General features: G+C 40.6%; 1 protein-coding gene across 1 annotated transcript in view; it reads right to left on the bottom strand.

Moving 5' to 3' along the window:
• Positions 1–24,198, bottom strand: part of CNTNAP2 (contactin associated protein 2) — a 2,186,758-nt gene that overhangs the window by 1,568,362 nt on the left and 594,198 nt on the right. Inside the window, exon 2 of the mRNA XM_089687345.1 lies at positions 3,583–3,693. Coding sequence (XP_089543471.1) covers positions 3,583–3,693 — 111 coding nt within the window. The remainder of the gene's footprint in view (positions 1–3,582; positions 3,694–24,198) is intronic.

Raw genomic sequence — 24,198 nt, 5'->3', positions numbered from 1 at the left:
ACACTTGTTTGAAATGATTAGTTTGGTGACAGGGTGTAATCTTTTCCTGAGAGAAACATGGAAAAACGGGAAAATCCGAGCAAAGTCATAGCTCTTCACTGGAATACTTAGTGTCCCATGAATGACAGCCAAGCAACTATCCTTTGCAGAATAAAACGTGAACAATAACCTCCATGTTTCTCTCGGGAAAATTTTCCTTTAAGTATTTACATTGCAAAGGTGTTCTACAGGAAGGGAATGTGGTAATATGAATGACTAATCACTCTTCCCATTATATTCACTGAAAGTGATTAATTGTTGAACATAGAGGTAATCACCATGCTGGAGAGCAATTAAACACCCTCATTTTGGATCATCCGACAGAAGTACAGGTGATGCAAATAGGAAATTAGAGATTAATCTTACTTAGTAAAGTTCACAGAACGTGCCCATTGAGATTAGTCTTGGATAACTTCACTAAATACTGTATTTACTTAGATATTTCCTTTTTAATGTTATTCTCCTGCTTTTATCAGTTTTTTTATCAGTTTTTAGTGAGTCATCGCCCCAACATAAATATATATAAATAAATAGCAATTCGGTGAATCAGGATTTGCAGTAAATCGGTTTCCTTTGAACGTTCACCGCAGATCACTGATCTCCAATGGGTGAAACCTTCCACTCTGTGAACATTAAGGCTTCATCCACACTGGACTTTTTTTTTTAACTCTCCTATAAGCTTTGCTCCTGGCAGCAGAGTTTTGACAAAAAAAGTCTGACGCTTGTAAAAGTGTGTAACACATTTAGCTGTGTTTACCCACGCCAAGTATTTGGGCATTATTCATTTCATTGGGCAGAATAAATTATTTAATCTGGCCATTGAAATTAATTAACACCCAATGCGCACTTACAGGCGTTAACGGCGTAAAGCATTTTTTTCTTGTTTCTAAACTCTGCTGTCACTAAACGCCTCTAACTTTTTATGTTTTCATGGACACATAGGCTAACATGCAGAAGAATTTAGAGACCGGAAAAAAAAAAAAAACACCAGACGCCCCTGGGAGCATCTGTAAAAACCTGAGGCCTAAGGGTCCATGCACACTGGGCATAAAAAATACTGCTTATACAGGCATTTTAAAAGCAGCTCTATGTTACTCTTTGGGGTTGATTTACTAAAACTGCAGAGTGGAAAATCTGATGCAGCTCTGCATAGAAACCAATCAGTTTCCAGATTTTTTTTGACAATGCTTAACCCCTTCACGCCTAAGGGTAAAACAAATATAAAGGCCTAAGCACAATTTTGCAATGTTGACATGTGTTAGTGAAACCGTACATATCATAACAACTACTTTGTACATCCAGGTGAATTATACCTCGTTTTTTTCAGGACAAATTTGGCTTTCATTTGGTGGTAAATGGTATTGGATATCTCCTGATTTTTTTTATTATCAGAGGAAAACTGGCCCAAAATAGTAAAAAAAAAAAATTTTTTTTATTTAGCTGTGTGTTTCTTGTTACTACCATAACCTACCACCAAAAAACAACCCAAAATAAATTATCCAGCTCTTGACGATTGCAGCGATACCATATATGTGTATGTTATTTGTTGTTTGTACCCGTAGTACTGCCCAGAAACAATAGTGTGCATTTTGTTTTTGTTTTTTTACCTAAAACACACTGACACTGACACTAACACTGATACCAATTGTTTTTTTAATCCTGACCTTTGACCCTGACCTTTTGATCTTGACCTTTGACCCTGACCCAAACAATAACCCTAGCATTGAACTAGACCAAACCTTGATTTGGTATTTTTTCTTTATTTTATTTTTTAATATTTATTTATTTATCTTTTTTTTTTTACAAACATTTTTTTTCTCTCTGCCAGGAGCTAGAGAGATACAATGTATCTCTCTTCTCCATTCATAGAGAGAGAAAAAAACAAGGTGGGCTGGGCTTCACAGTGACTGATCTCTGTGATAGCCTATCAGAGGCTATCACAGCGATCATGTGACCCAGAATCGGGAGTCCCGAGTGCCGATCGTTAGAACGGGACCCGGGGCTCTCAGTGACACTGCGGTCTTTGTGCTGGGAGCACGCTGTGCGGCGCACTCCCAGCACAATGACAGGTACGCAAATATGCGGTCCCACGGAAAAAAGCACATTTCCGTGAGGCCACATATTTGTGTGACGTCAGCGTCAAGGGGTTAAGTGAACAAACTGAAGTTAGAAACTGATTGGCTACCATGAAGAGCTGCACCATATTTTGCAGTTTCCAGTTTTAGTAAACCAACCCCTATGTGTCCATGCATATTAGGGAGTTTACAGGCATATTTACATAGGAGCGTTTAGAGGCCGGAAAAAAAACCCCTTTAGAATTGAGTTTTTGAGAGGAGCTTTCAGAAAAAACACTTATTGCTAATAAATGCGCATAATCACTACATTTAGGAGTGTTCAGCATTTCTAAGCATACATTGAAAAATGAGCAGTGTGGAATGTTCTAGAAAAATACAGTTATACAAGAAAATGCCCATAAACTTTCACAAAGAGCATTTGTTATGCCGCTTTTTTTTTGCCAGAGGTTCTTCCATTTTTTTTTCTGCCCCTGGTGTGCATGGACCCTAAAGAGGTCCCTTAGACTCTCATCCATGAAGAGTTGGTCCAATAATGATCTGCTGACCAGAACCCTGCCGTCCGTTTAAAGTAGAACTTTACCCATAAAAATTTGATAAAAAATAATCTTCTTTAGCGAGAAACATACATTCCACATTAATAATTATGCTATGAAAATGAGTGTGTGCTGTAAATTGCCTTCAGCATTGTTCCTATTTCTTTGCGCTGGAGGCTGACATTTTTCTGAAACTCAGAGCCCCTGAGCAGCAGTAAACCTTTAGTCTGTTAGCAGATTGACCTCTACATTGACCTCTAATCATGTGCAGAGCAGGGTGAGACAATGTATTACTGGATTTTAAACAGTCTAAGCACTTATTTTTAATGTTTTACATGGCTATACCTGCATAAGGGGCAAGTATTAAGTGATCTGGCAGGTGTTATTTTTTTCTGATGAAGTTCCACTTTAACATGCTGGATTATTGCCATGGACCTCTACCTGTAAGTAATCTAGTAAAGGGGGGCAATCTTCAACACATACTACATAATGAAGCATGGATCCAGGAGCGGACTGACCATTTGGAAACTCGGGCACTGCCCGAGGGCCCGGGGTCAGTAGGAGGCCCCATGAGATGCCCCTGCTACCTTTTTCATAGTTTTTTTTTGAGTTTGGGCAAGGACACAGGGGCCCCATGATCCCCTATGGCCTGGAGGCCCCATGAGTTGTCAGTCCACCCTGCATGGATCCCATATCTAAGTGTGATCACCAGAGATAAGCATGTGAAATTCACATATTGTGTAATGATGAAGCACCATGTCAGCAAGAAAAAAAAATAAATCAAAGGTGAATCTCCCAACAAAGATGCTGACGGCAATAAAACTTATGTTATAACTGTTTTCTATGTTATCCAAACCTAACTTTTACAAAATTCAGCTAAAATATCATTTTAAATTGACTTCCATTTAATACTGTAGAAGTAGAAATGGCCATACCTTCTCTTCTGTTGAGTTTAGCATATACTGGTGCATAAATCCCAGACATGATCGATGAACTTTTAAAGGATTGAGGCTGTAGTGCCACTACCAGAGGCTCGTCACATTTTTCTGAAAAATTAGAAAAAGTAGAAATTAATGTCAGCATTCTGCACAGATGAAATATTTATAAGGGAGTTGTGTTATCATTCACAATGCTTTTATTTTTGTCAGTTCATTTCTGAGATGTACACATACCTGCTAGACAACACAGCCAACCTAAAGACCTGATTTTTCTATACTGCCTTTAACCCTTTTACACCCAAATCTGGTGTCCCTTTAACAAGGTCTTTAACAGGTAGGCTTGGGTGGAAGTGGGAAGGACTGCCTAATCATGTGACTACTGTGACTGGCTGCGACAGTGGTCCTATGATCGGGAGCTGGTCCCAATGATTCCCGACCATTATTTGAGATCAGGAGGTGTCTATGACAGTTTGGTTTACTATGCTGGGAGCATGCAGTGATAGCTCTCTCAGCACAGAAGCCTCAGCCAACCATAGACACATATATGCGTCATGCGGGTGCTAAGGCTTGGTTCACATCTATGCCTGTTGGGAACATGTGCAAAATTATGTGTTTTCCCAACATTCACAGGAAAACACTGCTCTTTAGCAGATGCACTGGTGTGCCATTCATGGTGCTCTAGCGCTATGCAGTTCAGTGTGACACAGTTTTATAAAATGGTCCTCTTTCTCCATTTTTCTCACCGGTAGGACAGCCTATTGAAATTAATGGGCTATCCTACATGCAATGCATGAGAACAGATTTAAAATGCACACGTTCTGATGAAGCCACCATTATGCCCTACCAAAAAGCTAAAAAGAGTTTATGTCACTGGTGTGACGTCCCTCCCTGACCATGCCCACCAACCCCAGAAGATGGCTAGGTGGCACGGGGTACTGATGAGCCATGTAATGCTGGGTGAAAGCTTCAATACATGAGAGGTGGCTGTGGACACAGATGTAAGCAACTTTGACTATAGCAGTGGTGTAGGATGAGCAGAGTGGAGCTGGGTTTAAAATTTGGATACTAGCAGAAGAACAGAGCCATGGGTAAGAGCCATGCTGAACACTAAGCAGCACAATGCCTTTGATGCCTTTGATGACTTTTCATTATAGCTCTGTGAATACTAACATCAGCTATGTCATAGCTTGCATTACTACCTATTCCTGCCCCAGCTTGCTTGCTTATACTTTCAGCTACTCATCCTGTTGCTTTTATCTGCTTATCCACACCATAATCCGTAATGCATAGGCATTATGTGGGCTGCAAGAAATTAGGTAAAACCTTAAGAAATTAAGGCTTTGTCCCTGCCCCAGCCTGTAATTGAACAGTGAAAGAGAAGCAGCAGACGATGAGCTTATCTCTCTTCTCTCTTCTGCTACACCATGTTCCTTATTAGCACTTGAGCACTGCAGAACACATGTTTGGCTTTTAGTGTTCCCCACTCTCTCCCAATCTGAACTCAGTTGAGCACAGGTATGTAACAGTCTCATACCAGGTCAAAGTCAGGTTCTTTCACTAAAAAATATACCTAGGAGGGATTTACTAAAACTGGTGCACGCAGAATCTGGTGCAGCTGTGCATAGTAACCAACCTGGTTCTAGGTTTAATTGTTAAAGCGTAATTAAACAAGCTGAAATTAGACATTAATTGGTTACCATACACAGCTACACCAGATTCTGTGTGCACCTGTTTTAGTAAATCTCCCTCCAATGTCTTACCCTTGGTTCACATCTGTGCGGGAGGTGTGGCTGCAGGCCCCGCACAAATACCTGCAGCCACACCACCCACACAGAGGAATACAGGACCCACAGGTGGGTTTCATTAATCCTAATGGTACTCCGCCCGCACTGAAAATTACAACCTCAATTCCCGTGCGGGCTGCAATTTCCAAAGTAGTGCAGGGACTTCTTCCCTGCTTGTCCTAGGGCACTTGGGAGTCTATTCAAATGAATGGGCTCTCATGCCTGCACAAATCACGGCCCGCACGACCACGCAGATGTGAACCAGGGCTTAGGGATCCTTAACTGTCCCTTATGCCCGCTAAAAACCCATCGCAATTCTGATGGTGGTGATCTACTATCATCTACTTACACTAAATATTATAAAAACTTTTCAGCAACTTTGGGAAACATTCATCATATGACTCAAAAGGTGACTTTATAACTTTCAGAGTCACTGATCCAGGAAAGTCATAGAAAAGTTCTCCGCATCTTCTTGTATGGGTTTGATTCAAAGGATTGAAGTAAAAGGATCAGCATGATAGATAGGTAACTGGCTTTTATAGAAAAAAATTCAACGATGGTAGCCCTGTGTTTCTGTCATGACAGGTTTATTTTAACTTGGTCTATACACTAAGGCTCGGCTGGTTGCCTATAAAACTTCTTTTATACCATGCAGGTGGCCGGCAGACTCGTGTTGTACAAACCGATCCAGTCTTCAGAGCTCAGGAACAGGTTGATAATTACTTTGCAGTTTAAATCTCTGATCTTTTTATAACCCACTCCTCCTGAGCAGCTCAACCACTGGCATGGCTTACGGTAGAGAACAGGACAACTCTGTAGGAGTTCATTTTAAAGATATCATCCTTGCTAAAAAAGCTTTTGATATATTCTGCGTTACTGCATATATGACCTTGACAAGAATTAAAACAATGCTGATTAGCTGGCACTTAGTATGCTCTTTAATGCTCATTCTGTTTATTACCATTACTCGGACTGTGAGATTTGATGTATACATTAATAAGTGATCCAGAGAGGATAATAAACAGATTCAGACAGGATAATAAATAAGTAGAAGTCTTTTAAAGGGTGATAACTCACACACAAGAAAGAGTAAAGCACAGGGTTTAACGCTGTTCAGGGTCCAGCTTTGTTAAATCCTGTGTCCTTTGTGTAAAGCAAAGAAGAGTTTAAAAGATTGGGAATAGTGCAGAATAAAGAAAAAAAAGAGTGCCCAATCACACTATAAGATGTACTTATAAAAAAAGTGCATAACACTTCACCCACTAAAAGTACATGTACATTCTTTCTGTTAGAATGGGAAAAAATGAATGTTAGTAGGCTATTTCTTTTGCTGAGCAAGTACAGCGTTTGACCACTAGATGGTGATAAATATCATAAGAATTTCCAATGTTACTTAGCACCATCTGGTGTTCAAATGTAAAACTTTCCATTTTAAATCAATGAAAAACATTCAACCACCACAGGACATAACCTAATAACATTATTTATGGCCCACTTGCACAGAACAAACTTACATGCATTTTCACTGCAATGCAATTTTTTAAGCTACACCCCAATTGCATTAATGTAGCTCATTTGTTCTGAAATGGCTGGCACAACACATCTCATAACACTAAAAAAACTATCTAAACCATATTTATATAACACAGCACAGATGGTTCTCCCTTTGTATTGCATTGTTCTAAAATGTACATGAATTGTGGTGCCCTGAAAGATATAATCAACACACTCCAACATCCTAAACTCAATTGAGAACAAAGGACGTTCGATCAGCTGCACTGCAAACAATCCACTTTATTGAACCAAGATAAAACAGTGGAAATACAGTGGGGACTGACAGGTAAATGTGTTTCACACTAAAGACAGTGCTTATTCATTACCAATAGGAGTTACAAATTTTTATTTTATCTTATTCCTAAAAGTCACATGATCCACCTCAGCTCCTCCCTCTGATGCATTTCACCTATATTGGGTTTAGACTAAACCCAACGCAAGATAAAAGACATTGGAGGGAGCAGCTCAAGATGGTGATTTGACTTCTTTGAAATAAATAATTGAGTGTAGGATATATGTTTACCACTGCCCAAGGTAACTCTCAAACTCTAAACACAACTTCTCCTGTAGGTGCTAGCCCAGCTCTTGTGCTGCATAGATGAGAACAAAGGGCGTCCAATTGGCTGCACTACAAACAATCTACCAGGGGCAGACTAACCATTTGGAAACTCGGGCACTGCCCGAGGGCCCGGGGTCAGTAGGGGGCCCCATGACATGCCCCTGGTACCTTCTTCATAGGCTTTTTTGAGTTTGGGCAAGGACACAGGGGCCCCATGATCCCCTATTGCCCAGGGGCCCCATGAGTTGTCAGTCCGCCCCTGCAATCTACTTTATTGAACAAAGATAAAACCAATATAAACAGTGAAAATACAGGGAGGATTGGCAGGTAAACGTGGTTCACACTAAAGACAGAGCTTATTCGTAACCCATAATGGTAATGAATTAGATTAATTGCTTGTCTGAATAAGCCCTTATGGGATTCTGTGTGTTTTCAATATGGTGCCCTGGCTTGGTGCATTGGGGTGGCTTGCAAAATCTATGGCCCCACAGTGCACCACACCGTGCATCACTTTTTGCCAAAACACATACGTATATTTGGGCCCTTAGAAACTATCAGGTTATCTCCTTTTATTTATTTGTGAGCCACAATCCCTAATTCCTTTTGTGTGTGCTATTAGTAAATGATTTCACGTATTGAAGGCAAGCTTTCTGTGTTTATGCAGTATGGCTGCTGTAAAGTTGAACTGCATTGTGTGTAACAGCTAATTTGCTGATCCAGAACATACAGGCTTTTACTTGTGACATGATTTATCTTCTGTAATAGAGCTCCATAGTTTTTGAAGCGTTACTTTACAATGCATGCAAAAGTAATGTAGACAAGGGTGAAGGGTCCATTCACACCAGATATGCTGATTAATGCATGCCAGCGCTTATACATTGCAAAAGTAATGTATTTCAACAGGAACAGTTCACATCAAAGTATCGTAGAGATATGTGCTACCCTGCCCTGAAAAAAAACCAAAACACATCATTTGTGTGTGCAATGTACACACTCTGCACAATGCACCCTAATGGCTTTTTTTTTATTATATATGTATTACTGAAATTTTGGGTGTCAGCTGGAGTAATCCTTTAAAGAACAACACATTTTCCACTCTGCATTGCATTTATGAGAATTTGTTTTAGCTGGACTAGTAGTTTAAATGTTTAATGTGCGTGAAGATAAATCACTGCTATTTATCTCCTATTAACATTTCACAGATGTATTGTTCTGCAAATACTTGTGTGCCCAGATTCTGGATGTAAGCCAAGCATGTAAATGAGAAACTAACATACTAACAGGATTATTTATGATATTATGTTATGTTTTCAAAACAGGTGCAGTCTCTTAATAAACAATCTGTCATTGTTATCACCCCCTTCTCCCATAACCACCATGACTCCACACCCACACTTTTACATATACAGTTATTCTGGAGGAGAGGTTCCAGTTCACAGCGATGAGAAAAAAAAAACCTTACTGCTCATTTCTAATTACTGCTCATCCCATAGAAAATGATCATGTTTTAGTTGTATCTCATTATATAACACAGGCACACAACTTTCATTGCTATCACTCACCCACTAATGCTTGTTGCAGAATTAAAGGACTGGTCTCCCCGCACCCCCCCCCATCCTCTCCATCACTACTAACAACGCCAACATCACTCCCGCCCCACATGCCAAAGTCTTGGGTGTCACCCTGGACTCAAACCTTTCTTTCCTACCTCACGTCCAATTAATCTAGATCATGCAGGCTCCACCTCCGCAACATCTCCAAGATACGTACATTCCTCACCCCAGACACTACTAAACAACTCGTACACTCCCTCATCATCTCACGTCTGGACTACTGCAACTCCCTTCTCACTGGCCTACCCAAACAAACTCTATGCCCACTCCAGTCTATCCTGAACTCAGCGGCTAGACTCATCCACTTCACCAACCGCTCCACATCCGCCACCCCCTCTGCCAATCCGTTCACTGGCTCCCGATTGCCCAGCGCATCAAATTCAAACTGCTAACTCTGACCTACAAAGCCATTCACAACGCCACCCCAAACTACCTAACCGACCTGATACCCAAATACCAGCCTACCCGTGCCCTTCGCTTCTCACAGGACCTCCTACTCTCTAGCTCCCTGGTCTCCTCCTCCCACGCCTGATTGCAGGATTTCTCCAGGACTTCCCCCATCCTCTGGAACTCCCTACCCCAATCCATCAGACTGTCACCTACCCTCCTCACCTTCAGGCGCACCCTGAAAACCTACCTCTTCAGGGAAGCCTACCCCACCCTCACCTAACAACTGACCTCCTCCACTCCTCCTACCACTCCATCCCCCACAGCCACTTCCTCCTGTACCACTTTCCCCTCCCTCCTAGATTGTAAGCTCGAAAGAGCAGGGCCCTCGAACCCCTCGTGTATTGTATTGTTTCTGTCTTGTCTCATGTTCTGTTTGCTATTGCACAGCGCTGAGCAAACCCTTTGGCGCTATATAAATACTGCATAATAATAATAGTAATAATAATAATAATAATAATAAAATAGGGGCCTAGATTAGAGCCTTTCTCAACCGTTCCAACTCAGAAACTCTCAAATTAACTGGTCTCAGGGAACCCCTGCTAATAATGACTATACTGTATCTACAACTCATGATGCATTCGTGTGATGGTCACTGGGAAGAACGCTCCTTACACTTGTAGTCATTTGGAAGATTTACCCCTTTACAGATAGCCAAAAAGATCAATGGTGTCAATGGGAATCTGAGAGGCAAAAATTGTTCTTTGAAAAACATTGTTCATCAAAAAAACCCAATGACTTCTAGAGAAACCTTAGGGTGCAATGGAACCCTGGTTGAGACACTTTGGATTAGAGTGATGATGTACTGCCTGTGAAAACAGGGAACATGAGGGCTGAGTAATTGCTTCTATTACTTTTAATAGGAAATTCATCTCCTGATGGGATGCACCTATTTCAGTTCAGAAAATGGACAAATATGGCCACAGTCAAGAAGTTAAAAGATTTTCCTTAGCCACATTCAGACCTTGTGTGAGACCTGGGGTGTGGTGGCTTCTTGTTCCTACCCTGAGTTTTGAACAAGGATGGCTCAGCTTGCCCAGTGTTTCAGTGGTAGTGGAGAGCAGTCACTTGGAGTGGATAACTAATGGTCAATTACATTCAGACCTGCCAGAAATTCTAATTGACAGATTGGCTGTGCTGAAAACTTTGACCAATAGCTTTTATTTTTCTTAAAGTTAAGAAGGCCATGGGGGTATCTGCTGATTCATCTTCCATGCATGCTCAAAAGAGCTGTATGACCAGCTCCTCCCAAGATCTCCAATCCTCTAGAACTCCCTATCCCAATATGTCCAGCTATCTTCCACTGTCCTCCTTAAGGAGATCTCTAAAAATCCTTCAGGAAATCCTATCCAATCTCAAGCTAAGAGCTGGATTTTACTTTCTCAAACAACTCATTCCCACACAATTACAACCTTTTGTTTCACATTCCATTTTAGAAGTTCTCAATAGCAAAGCCCTCCTAACCCTTTAGTTTTAAAATATATTGTAACTGTGTTGTCTCTCTTTATTTGGTAAAGTGATATGCAAACTGTTGATGTTAAAGTAAACTTGTATAGTAATATTAATAATCATCAATAATAATAAAATAAAACATAGCCCTCACTCTATTAACACTTCACCCTCTTTCTGCAGAGAATCAAACCATCAGGACATTCTCTTCAGCACTTCAAAGAGATCTGTCAGCATACAAGATACAATGTTGCAAGTCTCCTCTCTTAGCTACTATATTGTAACATTGGATTTACATCCCTCAATGTTTGTTAACCCCAGTCTGTTCTAAAAAGGATGCTTAGTCTTTACTTGTAGGTAAAGCCAGCATCATGCTGCATTCCCAAGCAATAAACAATCACCCCAATCCACAGAACTCTGAATACATACAGTTTTTTATAATGGGGTGGAGGGATTAGAGTTAGCTTTGTGCTAGGGTGTATTTTTTTGGGTGATCACTGTTTGTACCCTTGGTTCAGTGCTGCAATTTAGTGATCCTCCAGGGTAAAGATGCACTACAGAACCCTTTTAATACTGTGTGTGCTTGTCAATAATAATAGTAAACCTGTAACCAGGCCATGGGTAGCTAAGTATGTACATATTCTTAACATACAGTAAATTGACTCACTGCCTCTGCTCTGCAGCTCAAGGCACCATGGAGCAATTCATCCTCAAAATTCACTGTAGAAGCATTGAAGTTGCTCTGTTCATTCTCTTAGCAGCTCAGCTCACCATACACCTTCGTCCCACTGGTAACTGAGCAACTTTTCTGTCTTATATTCTCTAAAGTAAATACAGAGCAGTATTTCTTATAATAATATAGTAGCAAAGTGAACAATGCAGTTTCAGTGCTCCAGCATTTCACCAAACCCATACACCCATTGCTTAGTACCAGCAAACACAAATGCTCCTGCGCTTGGGGATGGACTCGATGCAGGCTACAACCACATTAAGAATGTCCTGGAACATGCACACCTTGCTGCCCTCAAATGGACCGGGGAAATCCAAATATATTGAATGAGGAAAGAAAAAACAGAGGGCGCACGGGCCTAGTGCATTACCATAAAAAATGTTTAATAAAATATAAAGTATGTGTTGTACTCACAAACGACAATATAGTCAAGGCACATCATAAAGAACAGCTGGGTCAACACCGCGCTGAGTAACAGTCCGTAATAGGGAGTATAGACATCCAAAAGGCTGATGGTGTTAGATGTACTATCAGTGGCTCTGAGGAAGAGGCAAGTCCTCGAAACGCATCAGTCGTTTGGATGTCTATACTCCCTATTACGGACTGTTACTCAGCGCAGTGTTGACCCAGCTGTTCTTTATGATGTGCCTTGACTATATTGTCGTTTGTGAGTACAACACACACTTTATATTTTATTAAACATTTTTTATGGTAATGCACTAGGCCTGTGCGCCCTCTGTTTTTTCTTTACCCATTGCTTAGTTTAAGGTTAAATTTGAACACTGTTAGGTATATTTGTGTGAAAGGTTTAGTATACCTTTAAACTCTTCCCTAACGCATTCCTAAATTGTCATTTTTACTTTTTCTTTGATGTGATATAATGACTGACAGCTGTTTTTTTGTATTTTGTCTTTTAAATTGTGGCCAGAAACTGAAATGACAGCAAGCTCTCTTATTGTTTATGTTGAGCATCTGTTTTTTGAAATCCTCTGATCCATCATCAATCTTTTATAGCAAATGCTGGGAGATAAAACAAAACCCTCCCTTTACATCTCAACTCTTTTATTTTAAAAAATGCCAGTAACTCGAACAATTTGCTACAGCTTGTTTGTGCAGGGCTACTCAAGTTTTAATGTGACATGTCCCGAGGGTGCCGTGATGCATGAAGTAAGTAGGGAATTCTCCTCTTGCAGCAATTGAATGTATCACGCCAGTTAATGTATGTTAGGCTGGTACTAAGCTGTCACTACTGAATAACATGATAAAGAGAGAAACAGAAGCACATTTGACAGTCCTTTGAGGGTATTCATTCAACAAACATTGATAAACTCCTATGCTGCACAATGACTAATGCACATTCACATGGCATTACAAAAGGACATTGTCCTTATGACATGGCTTAACCCTATTTATTTCATTTTATCTCTCTGTGGCTTCTGGGATTTTTTTTTCTGTTTCATTCAACTCCATCCAATCGGTTTCTAATAAACGTTGTGTACGAAAGCTGCAATCAGATGTTAAATATCTTGTTGGTTATTAATTATGTTACAAGTTTTAGAAAAGTGGATGGTGACTTTGGTTTTCCCAGACTGGATATTTTTGTAAAGCCTAACATTATTAGGGTGCATTTGTGACACAAGATTTGTAGAATGCAACTCAGAGATGCCACACTCCCATGCAGCCTGTGTACTGGAACAGTGAATGAAAAGTGGTCTCAGCCCCCCTGGCCATGCCCTTAATGTGTTTTGCTCCAACCACGGGGCTTATCCATAGACCTCTGACTAAACCCTGTGGGTAATGTGAAACATCCTGGGGGAGCTCCTGGGAGAAGCATAAACTGAGGTCACTATAGATGTACTGATCCAGTACACAGGCTGCTTAGGAGTGCAGCATCTCTAAATTACACACAAAAGGCTAAGATTGACATTTCAGACGTCAACTCCTGAGAGTTGTGGGTCACCAGAGCAGATTGGATGGACACTTGGAGAGGCACCCTAAGAAGCTGAACAGGATCACAAAATTAGCAAAGCATCATGGAGGTTTAACAAGTATAGAAGCATAACAGATAATTGCTTTCAGAATGTCTGTATTTAATTGATAGGCTGTATGGATTAAAAAGGTATTAAGCCCAAAAGCAAAAATGTACCGGTATATGTGACAGTTTACCAGTTCTTAAATGTGATGACTGCATTAGGTTTCTTTTTTAGGATTTCCTTCTTTTAGTTTCACTTGGTTATCCTGCCAGTAAGTCTGTTGCTTTTCAACAGAACAAACTGCCCAGCAGATGTAGCAGTTGCAGGGTTGAAACACACCATTTACTACTAACAGCGGCTCTTACAATGAACAGCTTTTATTAATCTATGTAAAACCTTTATTCCAAAAGGAAAACAAAACCCGTTTGATGTAACTGCTTATAAAGTGTTAGCTAGAGTTTGGTGTCAGTTTGTTAGTGTTTTTAAATCTGCTAGTACATCTAACACCCTCTCCCCAGACTGAAAATACTGCTGCATCTCTGTTGCTCCTTCATCCAGAGTGTAGGTGCTCTAATGCAGGAGGTGTGTTACTGTCCAGATCACCAGGTGAAAACAGATGAAAAAAGCCTAAACAAGTAAATAAGTTTAGTGACCACATCTAATGATTGTAAACATATTACTTTTTTAGTTTTGTGTTTAATACTGCTTTAATAAATGAACATTTGTTATAGTGGTTGCAGGGTGCATTTATTGATTTTTTTTTTTCAAAAAGTGAAATTGCTTTTGACAGTAGGCAGAAAGTTTCTGAATATACGAAATGTAAAGTGTAGCTCCACCTGCTGGCTAGAAATAGATAAGCATAACATATCTATCGATGTACAGTATATTTATATATGCCTTTACACGCACATGAACTTTAAAGGCTTCCCAGTCTTAGTCCGTAGGGTTCAATATTGAGTTGGCCCACCCTTTGCAGCTATAACAGCTTCAACTCTTCTGAATAGGCTGTCCACAAGGTTTAGGAGTGTGTCTATGGGAAGGTTTGACCATTCTTCCAGAAGTGCATTTGTGACGTCAGGCACTGATGTCGGATGAGAAGGCCTGGCTTGCAGTCTCCATTCTAATTCATCCCAAAGGTGTTCTTTCGGGTTGAGGTCAGTCAAGTTCCTCCACCCCAGACTTGCTCATCCATGTCTTTATGGACCTTGCTTTGTGCACTGGTGAGCAGTCATGTTGGAACAGGATGGGCCATCCCCAAGTTGTTTCCACAAAGTTGGGAGCATGAAATTGTCCAAAATGTCTTGGTATGCTGATACCTTAAGCGTTCCTTTCACTGGGACTAAGGGGCCAAGCCCAACTAATGAAAAACAACTCCACACCATAATCCCCCCTCCACCAAACTTTACACTTTACACAATGCAATCAGGCAAGTACTGTTCTCCTGACAACCACCTAACCCAGACACATCCATCTGATTGCCAGAGAAGTGTAATTCATCACTTCAGAGAACATGCCTCTACTGCTCTAGAGTTCAGTGGTGGCATACCTTACACCACTGCATCTGACGCTTTGCATTGCACCTGGTGATGTAAGGCTTGGATGCAGCAGCTTGGCCATGGAAACCCATTCCATGAAGCTCTCTACACACTGTTCTGCTAATCTGAAGGCCACATGAAGTTTGGAGGTCTTTAGCTATTGACTCTGCAGACAGTTGGCGACTTTTGTGCACTTTGCACCTCAGCATGCGCTGACCCCGCTCTGTCAGTTTACGTGGCCTACCACTTTGTGGCTGAGTTGGTGTTGTTCCCAGTTGCTTCCACTTTGTTATAATCCCACTAACAGTTGACCATGGAATATTTAGTAGCAAGGAAATATCACGGATGGACATACTGCCTATCACAATACCATGCAAACATAGTGTGTGTTTATATATATATATATATATATATATATATATACACACACACACAGTATATATATATATATATATATATATATATATATATATATACAGAGAGAGAGAGAGAGAGAGAAAAAGGAAAGGGAAAGGAAAAATTATTACTTATGGACAATGATCATACTATGGTTCCATGACCGTTACTTTAACTAATCACATTTTATAGCAGAATTATTGAAGCATGACATAGGTATTAAAAGGTACCACCCACGTGAGCTAAACAAATAGCTTTTATTTTACTCTGTTCTAGGAAAATGACAGATGATATCTCTTTGGCTTCTTTTGGAAGCATTAACTTGTCTTGTTAAACTTTTTAAGTTTCCAATTTAGCTACAGAATATCCCTAGAAGGTATGATCACAACATTTCTTTTTGTAAATAAATTTAGTTCCAAATAGCAAAAGGGTAAAGTGGATTTATTTATAGGGTACTGAGACTGTGTATAGTGATTAATGGCATCCTCAGAAGTAATAATGTGACATATGAAACTCATAGCTAGCGTTATCTGTAGTTTTCACATGGTGTATTATGGAAGGGCCATTCCATTTACATCCATTGCTGTTACAATATTTTGACATATTGGCCCTGTTAGCTGTATTTTCATTTATATGTAATAAAAGTGCTTTCATTTTTGCTTCTAACACTGTGTTTCCCAAAGTTCTCTGTTCAGCTGTAAATAATCTGATATGCTAACTGTACTTTTTTTTCATATTAACTGGCTATATGGGAAGAATTTGTAATAACTTCTCTTAACAGGAAACTGTATTAATTTATTGGTTAGTTGTATTTATATTTTTATAGTTGACAAGATTTTAGTTCAGGCAATTTTGCACTTTTATTTGGCAAAGTAGTAAAAAAACACAGATCAATGCATAATAGTTTTGTACTGCAAGTCCATAACATAAACCATACAAAATATCTGCTTGTCAAAGCCACTACCTATACTCAAATCATTTTGCTGACTAACAAGATGTCCCCTAATGGGTTCTCCAAATAAACAGACAGCAGTTTTTTTGGATCTGTCTGCATTCAGCTTTTTCACCTAGCAGCAGGCTCCCACAACAAACAGAATGGAAAAGAATCCTGAGTGTCAGCTCACATATACAGTATGTGGACTTCTCTAATAATAAAATCTGTGTACCAGGTAAGACATGGATCTAGGAATGAAGGTTTTATCCCACCCAAGCTCTTCAAAACAGAAGTATGGTCAAAGCTTTTTTGGCCATTCTTCTCTTCTGGATCACAGAAGTGCACTTACTTGTGCTCGCTTGTGACCCAGAATCAGCTGACAACAGGCTAAAACCTACTGTCAGCTGACTTTACCGAGCTTCTCCAGGCTCTTGAAAGATCTCACGAATAATATTGGGATGCACCCAGATATATGACCAGTATCTGGCACAGCTTCTCAGTTTGAGACAGCTATTCATGCCCTCTCCCCTGCCTGGCATTCTAGTGAGAGCTGGAGGGGCAGAGCAGGAAAGAGTGACTGAGGTCATTACTCTCTGATCAGAGGGGACCAGAGAACTGAGTGATCAGTGGTCATGTGATCACTTAGTTCTTGAAGCTTAGAGCCAGCGGGTGACAGCTGCAGCATCTGACTGATGTTGCAGCAGTGAGTTCATTATGTGTGTTTGTATTCTTTACTATTCCCACACTTCTTCTTTAAAGTATCCCAGGACAAAGCCACCCAGGACAAACATTTGTTTTCTACATAACAGATACAAAGCCTGGAACCCCTCACCATGTGTAGTTGACACATATACACTGTCCAAAACCCACCCACATTCCCACATGGAAGAAAATATATTTTAAATATATTTTAAAAATATTCTTCCCAAATACATTGACATATATTTGAAATACTACAATTTTGGCCGTATTTTATATATATATATATATATATATATATTGTGGCAGTGCGGTATCCTGCCATGGTGGAAATCATGATGGAGACACAGGATTCTCAACTAAACAGGTTGAGGGGCTCCAGGCAGTTCTCACAATGCAGAGGAAACTGATTTATAAGTTTCCTCTTTGGTTTGTAAAGCCTGTTTTGGGACCTGTAGCCTGGAGATTTCTTAGAGATTTGGGAGGGATGAAATCTCCAATCCTGGGCCCATATTTTGGGAGCAGCCAGCGTGCTGATTGCACAGGTGTGTGCAGGCCTTTTAGTGGAGGCCAGGCCATGATTCTGGGCTCCACCCCGGCAAACGGAGTCAGGAGGATTCCACCCCGGCAGGCAGGAGGTCTCTGCCGTGGAGTCAGGTGGAAGCCGGACTAGCTGTGTGCTAGTGCCATACATTGGGAAGAGTCTGCAGGAGGCAGACTTAAAACTGCGTGCAAGCCAGGAGGCTGAATATTGTTGTGTTTGATGGTGGATACCCCTGCGTGGGAAGCATTTGTGTTTTCTTGAACTTTCTTAAATAAAAGTGGGTAAAAAAGCCCTGAAAAGAAAGCGAGTTGCTGTGTGTTTAACAAGAAGAGCTCTACCACTTGAAGCGAGTTCCCACAATATATATATATATATATATATATATATACTGCATGTTGAAGTGTGTTTTTTATATATTAAAAATTATTTGAAAAAAATAAAAAAAAAATTATTTTTTTTAAATATATTCTTCAGATTTTTTTACATATAAAAAAATAATTTTAACATATATTTGTAAATGCATTCCAAAAAATGTAGATTAAATGTATTTTTAAAGACATACAGTATATTTGAAAATGTATTTTTTTAATTATTTTTCAGATATTTTGTAATAAAAACACATTTCAACATACAGTGTATATATAATATTTATTTCAGGTACTTATATAGCACCGTCAATTTACGCAGTGCTTTACTTATATATTAACATTTACATCAGTCCCTAGCTGTCAGGGCAGGAACGATGGAATGGGCAGGCAGGCCTATGGTCACGCTGCGACTGACGACAGCCACTACCCACAGACCAGAGTCCCTCAGGGCGCGGAGTCTAAGCCCCAGGCTACCCTTCACCAGGGCCCCTGATGGTGGGGATGGACTTGACGCTGCCTGAGACCAGGTGGCGGCCCCCGAGTGACCCCAGCTGTGGTAACGACTGCCGCCAATGGCGTACAGCTGGTGGGAGGTAGATGGGAACACGTGTAGCGTAGTCAGACAGGCCGGGTCAATAACAACGGAGCAGACAGCACTAGATGGTAGGCAAAGAATAATCAGGTCACGGGCCGGGTTCAGCAATGGGAAGTCAAGTAAAGGGTCAAAGCAGCGAATAGTCTTGTCCAAGCCGAGTCGGTTACCAGGAAAGCAACGGGAACAGTACAAGAGCTTGAGACAAGGGAACATTCAGGACACGAATGCGGAGGGCACTTGCAGACAGCAGGTTTAAATGTGCTCAGCCACACCCTTCCGAGGAGGAGCCGCAAAAGCCTGAAGGCATAAAGGTTCCCACCATGCTTTGCAGAAACCCAAGATGGATGCCAGCACATGGAAATGCACAAGAAAGGTAGGACATTGACACTAGCCCTCAAGGGGTGTACATTCTAAGGTCCCTAACTCACATTCATACATACTAGGGCCAATTTAGACAGGAGCCAATTAACCTACCAGCATGTCTTTGGAGTGTGGGAGGAAATTGGAGTACCTGGAGAAACCCACGCAGGCACAGGGAGAACATGCAAACTCCAGGCAGGTGGTGCCATGGTTGGGATTCAAACCAACGACCCTAGTACTGCCAGGCGGAAGTGCTAACCATTTAGCCACTGTGCTGCCCATGATTGTAGTATTTCAAATATATGTCAATATATTTGGGAAGAACATTTTTAAACTATATTTCAAATATTTTTTTCTTCCACGTGGACTACTAGTCAGGGCCATGTAATATATATATATATATATATATATATATATATATATATATATATATATATATATATATATATTTGTAAGAAGGAAAACAAATGTAACCCTGACAATTTTGTATTGCTCGCTGTGTCCCCATTATCGAGATTCATTCTATTTATCCTGGTGACCAACCTCACTGGGACTGAGTGGTCACCAGAACAGAGAAGGAAAATCTTCCATTGGGGACACAGGTCCTTGTGACAACTGCCTAAGAGGGGATTTTTCTAAAGTTAAAGAGATTTATTTATCTTAATTCCTGTTGTGTCAGCAAGACAGGTAATCAAAGGAAATCTCCCAGTGGGAAACAGAGGGCAAAAAACCTGAGAAGTGTTTAACTAAGTATAATAAGTTGCTATCCATCATGCACTTAAGATTTAGTCACACCTTTCTATCCACATGTTTACAACACTGAACATTTCAAACATATGCAAGTGCTTGTAAATAAGTATCATTTGATCTGGCTTAAAGCTATAAATTATAGTGCTTCAGCAGGTGTCTTTCAGATTTGACTGTGAATAACACACCAAATTATATCTTGGGTTTGTCATTAGACTGTAAATGCCTTTCAAGGGGCTTGTGTTTATACATAAGCATAAGTAAACTCTTGCAAAGAACCTGCCAAGCTATTTAAAAATAACCTTTGTGTATAATCCATTGCTAAAGTGCATAGTTGATAACTTTGAAATGTATCAAATGATATGTTTATGGAAAAAGAGAGCAGGCCTTGTGTAAATTAACCTTAAATTCCTTGTTGAGCCAGTACACAAATTTCATCCACATTTGTAATATCACTTGCAAATCTAAACAAACATTACAAATCCTATATTTGCATAATTAGTCTTTTCATCCAATCCAAATGCAATTTAATTGTACCTGTACTAGACTGTTCATAGAAACATAGAAAATGACGGCAGAAAAAAAGACTAAGTGATCCATCGAATCTGCCTGGCTTTTTTTTCTTTTTTTAGGTGTTTTGCTTCTTTTATTGTTTTATTTTTTTTCTTTTCTTGTTAACTTTTTTGTATAGTATAGATCTATGTTTGTCCCAAACAACACATCTGAACTGCCCCAGGGAGTGTAGATAGCAGAGATTAGCAGACTGATTTCACCAAACTTGATTTTGCCTTCACTGAAATCTTGTCAAATTTAGCAATGCAAACTGCTTTGTTGAAAAATCACATGGCTTTGTTTTCTAATAAATAATAAAGTAATGGCTTTGATGATAAAACAACTAACCCTAAAGCCATATATGCATCAAAAGTCAACCAGTTCAGCAGGGACCTGTCAAATTTCAGTCCATATATGGGCACCCCTGTTGGGTGTTTCACGAATGTTTAGTGCCACCGGCACTAATCATTGTGTTCTGCAGGCAGGGAAGCTCCAGACTGGCACAACACAATTGCACTGCGGGAGGGATTCCTCATCAACACTAACAGTGTTGATGGGGGAATCAAACTACTTGCTTTCCTTCCACCCGTGGCGAAGGGAAGACAATTACATAAATGATGACCTGCCTAACTCTGAACCAAACTGGAACCCTTGCTTTCTAACAAAACCATGTGATCACAATGTCAGTGCTGACAAAAGCTTATCCCTAATGTAAATCAAGCTTGGTTTCCCTCTAGAGCAGGGGTGTCAAACTGGCGTCCCTCCAGCTGTTGCGAAACTACAAGTCCCATCATGCCTCTACCATGAAACTCATGCTTGTAGCTGTCAATCTTACAATGCCTCCTGGGACTTGTAGTTTGGCAACAGATGGAGGGCCACCAGTTTAACACCCCTGCTTCAGAGTGTCCAAGAAGGTGTAAATGCACAACTCTCTATAAAGCACATCTAAATTTCAGGAGTGGCCCAAACATATCAATATTGGCTATTAATCATTATGGGCATCCTAACTGGCCAAGTATAGAATGTGGAAAGGGAGGACCATATCTTCATATTCTTTGCCAAAGTTACATTTTGTAAGACAGAGTGCCCTAGCTTTGAGGCTGACAGGGTGTTCTAAGGAAACCTAAATGTGCATACAGACACATGCAGGAGTGTGCACTATAGTCAGCGAGGTTGATTTACCAAAGAGGTAGTGTTTTGGACTCGGTCACTTACAGACCATTTACCGTGATCTACCAGTGAGCCAAAAAATATAGAATTACGTGCACGTGGAAGAAAGACACTGACACTGTTGCAGTTTGTCAACTTCCTAAAATTCTGTTTTATTGAGGAACTAACAGTATCAGTTATAGGGCTTATGATGCAGGCAAAGCATATACAATGATTGGGTGAAAAGTCCACTGGGTTTCTGCGTGTCCTTCCATCCGTGTTGATATCTTCCAATCATTTTCCCCAATAAGACTCATTCCCTTTTATGGGGGTTTTTTACATTAAAAGATGCTTTTCTCCTAATGAGCCACCTAGAGTGAGACTCCGGATGAAGGCGCCATCTTAATTATCATCATTGTTCTGTCAACCTATATCTGATTGTTTACTTAAGAGAGTAAGGAGGTTTAAAGAGCAAGAAACAGAAAGTAGCAAGACTATAAAATTGTCATTTTACTGATCATCTAATAAAACGTGGACTGTCTATCACAATCCACTACAGTAGTACATGTTCATTTTGCAATGCAAATTTTGACTTCGCAAAGGAATTTTATAATTCGGTTACCAAATAAGTGTTCCTGTTTAGCACATTTGCATAGAGCACTCCTGATGCTCGGTTCACACTAGCCGACAGGCTGTGGGTTGCTTGCAGGTGCAGAAATTGTACCTGTTTCCGCACCCGCAATCACCCCCAACCGAATTGCACTGCTCTTGTGAGGCACAGAGGACTGCCATTCATTCTGTATGGCATCCCCAAGCATCTCAGCCCGTGGCGAGATTGCAGGTGTGGACACTGCAAGGAAACCACATAGTGAAAAAGACCATTTGCTTTCCCTGCAACTACATTCTCGGAAAGGTGCATGCACCTTTTTCCTGCGGGAAATGTATCACAGCAGCCCATTCAAATGAATGGGCTGCTGCTCCTGAGCAAACGTGGGCCCCACAGTTTGAAACAGTGTGAACCCGATTTTAGTTTGAGTCCTGCTAAACAGGGGATTACAGAGGCTGCAAATCACTCAAATCTAGGTCTGCACACTAGCTGTAATTAAAAATGCATTTAAGAATTTACAGAACAGGATTCACTCAATAATATCAAGTCAATAATATCTGCACTGTGCTTTCATATTGTCCCAATTGATGCTGCTTATAACCAAAATAGTTAAAAGAAATACTATAAAATACCCATAATACACATTTAAAATTATAAACTGATTTATGCAGATGACAGTACAGTTATTTGGTCTATATACAGTGCATTGTATGGTTCTATGAGCCCAGAGGGAATCTGAATAAAACAGAGCTTGCACATCTTGCCAGTCAGTAGTGCATGCTGACCAACTGAGCTGTAGCAAGACAACACAGGTCTTCCGTTATCATTAGCAATGCTACATTTACTTGCTGCTCCGAACGAGCAAATTTTGCATGCAGTCATAATTACTACAAAGTGTCCAAATTATTAAGTAGCCCTCTTTACATTGGATCAGCTAGAGACTCGTTCATTGCCCAAATCATGAATATTTTAATGAGCCAAGCCAGATGTTTGCCAGAGGATAATATGGTTCAAATGAAGTCACTGTTCAGGGAATGACATACATATGCATGGAACGGAAGAGCCTCTTTCTCAAAAGATGTTTCTTGACAATGCATTAACTAATCCCCTTCAGTTTCATTATTTAAAGTTACTTTCTATCCACAACCTCTAGCTTTTATGTTACCAGGCTCTTCTCAGGTCCTTATTCACCCTAGTAGATAGACAATAATGAACATTTGTTTGACTGTGTTGACTGCAAGATTATTTATTATTATTATTATTATTATTATACAGTATTTATAAAGCGCCAATAGTTCGCTCAGCGCTGTACATTACAAAGGGGGACAGAACATGTGACAGAACAATACCAATACAATGCAAATGCATGAGGGGATCGAGGGCCCTGCTCTTTCGAGCTTACAATCTAGGAGGGAGGGGATAGTGGCACAGGAGGAGATAGCTGTGGGGGATGGAGTGGTAGGAAGAGTGGAGGATGTCGGCAAGTTAGCAGGGGGTGGGGTAGGCTTCCCTGAAGAGATGGGTTTTCAGGGTGCGCCTAAAGGAGAGGAGAGTAGGTGATAATCTGATGGGTTGGGGCAGGGAGTTCCAGAGGATGGGTGACACCCTGGAGAAGTCCTGGAGGCGGGCATGGGAGGAGGAGACCAGGGAACTAGAGAGAAGGAGGTCTTGTGAGGAGCGGAGTGTGCGTGTTGGGTGGTACTTGGATATTAGGTCAGTGATGTAGTTCGGGGCAGTATGGTGGACAGCTTTGTACGTCAGCATTAGGATTTTGAATTTGATCCATTGCGCAATCGGAAGCCAGTGGAGGGATTGGCAGAGGGGGGTGGCGGAAACGGAGCGGTTGGAAAGGTGAATGAGTCTGGCAGCCGTATTCAGGATGGACTGAAGCGGGGATAGCCAGCGGCGAGGCAGGCCAGTGAGGAGGGAGTTGCAGTAGTCAAGTCGTGATATGATGAGGGAGTGGATGAGCTGTTTAGTGGTTTCTGGAGTTAGGAACGTGCGTATTTTGGCGATGT

The sequence above is a fragment of the Staurois parvus genome, unplaced genomic scaffold, assembly GCF_062004578.1.
Source record: "Staurois parvus isolate SC_StPar_1 unplaced genomic scaffold, SC_StPar_1.0 ptg000020l, whole genome shotgun sequence".
NCBI classification, from domain to species: Eukaryota; Metazoa; Chordata; class Amphibia; order Anura; family Ranidae; genus Staurois; species Staurois parvus.
The sequence above is the reverse complement of the archived record's forward strand: the minus strand, read 5'-3'. Positions and strand labels throughout refer to the sequence as shown.